The following is a 4,162-nucleotide window of genomic DNA, read 5'->3' as shown; positions in this document are numbered from 1 at the left end:
AACTCTCGTGGCCCGGTACCAGTTCGTGACCCGGGGGTTGGGGACCGCTGGGGTAGAGTGCGGTGATGTTAACAGTCCAATAAAATTTGGCCTACATCTACTGAGGTCTTGAAGGTCAGCAGATTGATCTTAATGTCAAAGTGCTCTGTAGACTTAAACCTATGATTCTTCCTGCCTTTGTCTGTATTAACAACATATAGGCACGTAGGGGATGACATACGGGGATTCTAAGTATCTTCCTCTGGAGGTCAACCAGGGTCAAACTTTCATAAAATGTCTATTATCTTTAAAATTATGTCTTTAAAATTCTACTGCCTTTGTTTGTATTGGAAGTATTTATGAAATGATGCTGTTATGCCTGGGCTGAGGTAATAAGGTAATAGGCTTCGTCTGGCCACGAAACTGCTTGTCAGTCATCTATCCCAACAAAAACTATACAGAACGAAGATCAGTGCTCACAGGGTGGGTGGAAGACGCGATGAAGCACCTCGTGATAACACCAAAATAAGATAAGATAGAACCTTATTAATCCCTCGGGTGGGTTCCTCTGGGAAATTCGATAATTCGAAAATGTGCAAAGGATGAAAGAAATGACGGGAAACGGTGCAAAGTTGTGCAGTTTATGAAGACGTGCCAAACGTTTTTGTCTAACCTCACACCTCCGTTTAATTGTGACCATTTGACCTTTGACCCTACAAATGTCACATACTCCATTACACATAATACGCATTGCAAAACCTGCATAACTATTAACAAGTCAGCCATGTTCTTGTGAATCAGAAATAGCAAAGAACTGTTAGAGACATGCGTCATTACTTTAAAATGGTCATCAAAGCGAATTTAGGGGAAGTCCCGATGACGTCTACCGCATCTCATAAGAGGAAGCGGAAGATGCACCATGCCTGGGCACCATGCGTCTAAAATCAGTGTTGTCATCTCGATTTATAGGAAACATCCTCACAAAAATGGCTATTCTGCTTGGACTTTTTTCTGCTCTCCTGTTTGGTAAGCTTTATATATTTTTATGCAAAGCCTGTGTGTTTACATTAAAGAAACAAAGTCAGCTGGTTTCTGTGGGATTGGGTTTGAAACTCATATTAAACATGGCTGTTTGTTGCATCATCGAAAAGTCCAATACCGGTGTTTGAGACTCATTAACTGCTTTCCTTTTTTTTTTTTACATTTTAGTGTCTGAAGCCATATTTGTGTACAATGTCAACTCAACCATCATGGACTCAGCACTCCTGGGATGTAGCGTGCCAGTTAAAACAGACTTGAAAAATCTTCGCTTTTACTGGCAGGATGAAAGGAAGGCTGTTTTGTACTCTTTCAATAAAGGAAAGACAATGTTCACGCATGTAAAAGACCCTTATCTGAACAGGACCGCGGCCTTCACCCAGGAAATGACGAAAGGAAATATTTCAGTCCTAGTCAAGAATTTGACTCTTGGAGATAATGGGAGGATATTTGAAGCTTACGCTGCAGTTTTTAATGGTTCGGAGACAGTGATGCAGACCTCAAAAGTTTGCCATGCAAATTTGTATGTAACAGGTAAGAGAGGAAGTTGGCTTTGCTGATGTTTATGTTTTATGAAGAAGTGAGTATACCAGCGAAATTTCTGAAAAAGGCTTTTTTGAGTTAACACTCAAAGTTCACACTAAATATGCAGAAGTTGTTTGGGATTAAAGAGAAGATATGTGAACTTTTTTCTTTTTGTGAATTTCACTTTAGTTAGAGCACATGATTTTAAATCATAATGGATTGCATAACTAAAGACGCAACTTCCCATGTAATTTATTTTTAACTCACTACATGTAAGAGTTATCTGACCCAGCCCTGGTCATGAAGTAAAAGTGACCTTACAGTTGGGATTCTCTAAAGTTAATTTATTTTAACATAAACCTTCGAACTAATTTTGCGTTTTTTGTTTTTTTTTTACATTTGGCTAACTACCTGCTAGCTAAAGATATAAGATATAAAATAAAGAAAAAAATTAGAGATTTAGCTGATTTTGAAATATGTTATTAGCTGTGGAATACAACAGGCTAGCTGTTAGCTTTGGATAAAACTGGGTTTATGGTTAGCTTTAACGATCAGAAGAAATTACTTCTACTGATTTAAAGGTATTAGTGGATGGATATTATTAGCCATGACCATGCAAACTATAGTTGATCACAGAGGGTTTTGGGAGCCGGTTGGGGAATAAACGCTTTTCTCTAGCAACAGATCGGTTGCTAGGGAAAGATTCAGGTCACTGATTGGTCGGTAGGCCTGTGTGACTTTAGCAGTCATTTTCCCAGCAACTACCACCAACCAGTCAGGAATTATTCATTTCCCCTCATGACCAGTCTCGATGTCAGACAAGTTAATGTCATCACGTGTCTGCAAAACCTCAGTAGGTAGAATGATGGTATCAGTTTGATTAATCTAACTCTCACTCGAAACCGAACAAGCATTCTTAAAGATGAAAGGGACTTTTTTTTAAATTGACTTTAACATTCTTCCCCTCTCTCCTCAGTGCCTTACAAGCACCTCAAGCTGGCTGTAAACACTAAAACAATGACTTCAGTGTGCACGCTGCATGGTGTATTTCCAGCTCCTGAGATACGCTGGACCATCCACTACAACCACTCTGAATCCTTGGTTGAGTCGAAGCATGTCCACACTAAGACAGAGCAGGATCCTGAAAACTATTTGTACACCTCCAGCAGCACTCTCCACATCCCTGCAGATCATTACCGAGCCATTACCTGTCTGTGCCACAACCCCACTTCAAATACGACTCTGAACGCCACTTATACTTTAAGCAAAGGTAGGTTAAAAGTTCATAATGCCCTGTTTTCAACATGTTGAGTCAGAAAACAGGAAACAGGAAGAGCTTTGTGGATACAGACTGTGTCTTTCTGCTTCTCCAGGTGCAGCAGTGTGGAGTTTACCTGGCCGGACTGCAGGTCTCATAGTGGCTGCTGCAGTTCTTCTAACAGCTCTGCAGCAGCTGTAGTTCACACATGATGTGAGTTGATCGACAGAAGAAGCTTTTTTCAGGTTTATATATGTTTAAACGACGTGTATGTGTTTCTGTCTCTTGTGTATGTGACACAGCAACATCTTAGTGCCTTTACATTTTGAATATAGGTATTAGAAATAGATTAATCTGTGTATTTTGTCCACCTGAAGATAGAAAAATCTGTTAATTTATTTTCTGTTCCTTTCTCAGGGCCTGGTTTTGGTGGTGGACGACTTCAGCTGGTCTAGGATATTCAAAGTACACCAAAGTTTGTGTGACTTTTGATGTATTTATAAGTGTATTTATGCCACACTACTCCAGTCTTATTGCAAGCCCAAATCAGAGACTTTTGAAAATGCTGCTTATCCAGTTTCAGTCTGGCCTGGACGGGAAAACACAGAATGAGTTTCATGAATCAGAAAAATGAAACCAAAAGATCACACCTAGGATCAGGTTCCCTGTGTGGTTTCATCCATTTCGTGTCAGTAGTTACTTCAGGATTTCATAAAAGGAACAATTGCGCACACATGTGGGTTAAAAACCTCGAGGTGGATAATAATAGTCCTGCTAGTTTTGTGTTCAGTGAAGGGAGTGCGGGCAGAAGATGAAAGGAGTAGAGATTGTGAAGGTGGATGAGTTTAAATGTTTGGGCTCGACCTTCCAAATAGACAGAGCAGACGAGACGTGAAGAAAAGAAACAGAGGAAGACCTCGGAGATTCATGGATGTAGTGAAGGACTGGTGATGGGGGAGGGTGCTGGGAGTGATCTGTTTTGAAAAGCAGCAGAAATCTCCTTTTAAACTTGTTTGGTTTTTTTAGCACTATGATTGTGAAGCACTTTGTTATATTTATCTATATGAATAAAATGTTATTTTACTTATGCTTCTGTTTCTTATTTTACAGTTTTGCCATTAAAGTTTAAAGGTTTTTAGTTCTTCCTGATATTTCCTGGTGGTTCCTGTAAAGTTTTGGAAATCCATTCAGATTATGCTGATGGCATAGTGAACTACACTCACCAGCCTTATTGTGATTGGCTCATAACTTTGTGGCAAGATGTAAACATAATGGTCTCCCCCTGCAACCCATAATAATGGCAGAGGAGAGCGCTGGACTGCAAACAACAAAGCACCTTTACAACCTTACTTTTTATGCTGC

General features: G+C 39.8%; 1 protein-coding gene across 1 annotated transcript; it reads left to right on the top strand.

Moving 5' to 3' along the window:
• Positions 1 to 942: 942 nt before the first annotated feature.
• On the top strand, positions 943 to 3,819 carry LOC102213419 (CD276 antigen homolog). The gene is made up of 5 exons (XM_005744203.2): positions 943 to 1,005; positions 1,189 to 1,551; positions 2,519 to 2,812; positions 2,916 to 3,013; positions 3,218 to 3,819. The coding sequence occupies exons 1-4, from the start codon at positions 966 to 968 to the stop codon at positions 2,999 to 3,001; spliced, it is 783 nt and encodes a 260-aa protein (XP_005744260.1). The 5' UTR covers positions 943 to 965; the 3' UTR covers positions 3,002 to 3,013; positions 3,218 to 3,819.
• Positions 3,820 to 4,162: the final 343 nt, after the last annotated feature.

This window comes from Pundamilia nyererei, unplaced genomic scaffold, assembly GCF_000239375.1.
Source record: "Pundamilia nyererei isolate P.nyererei 1_Seehausen unplaced genomic scaffold, PunNye1.0 scaffold00140, whole genome shotgun sequence".
In the NCBI taxonomy this organism is placed as follows: Eukaryota; Metazoa; Chordata; class Actinopteri; order Cichliformes; family Cichlidae; genus Pundamilia; species Pundamilia nyererei.
This window is presented reverse-complemented; position numbering and strand designations above follow the sequence as displayed.

Bases quoted from the DNA above. Each gene is read 5' to 3' on its own strand.
- LOC102213419 (XM_005744203.2), top strand. From the start codon at position 966: ATGGCTATTCTGCTTGGACTTTTTTCTGCTCTCCTGTTTG. The intron at 1,006-1,188 runs GTAAGCTTTATA...TTTACATTTTAG, and splicing joins TTTTTCTGCTCTCCTGTTTG to TGTCTGAAGCCATATTTGTG. The intron at 1,552-2,518 runs GTAAGAGAGGAA...CTCTCTCCTCAG, and splicing joins TGCAAATTTGTATGTAACAG to TGCCTTACAAGCACCTCAAG.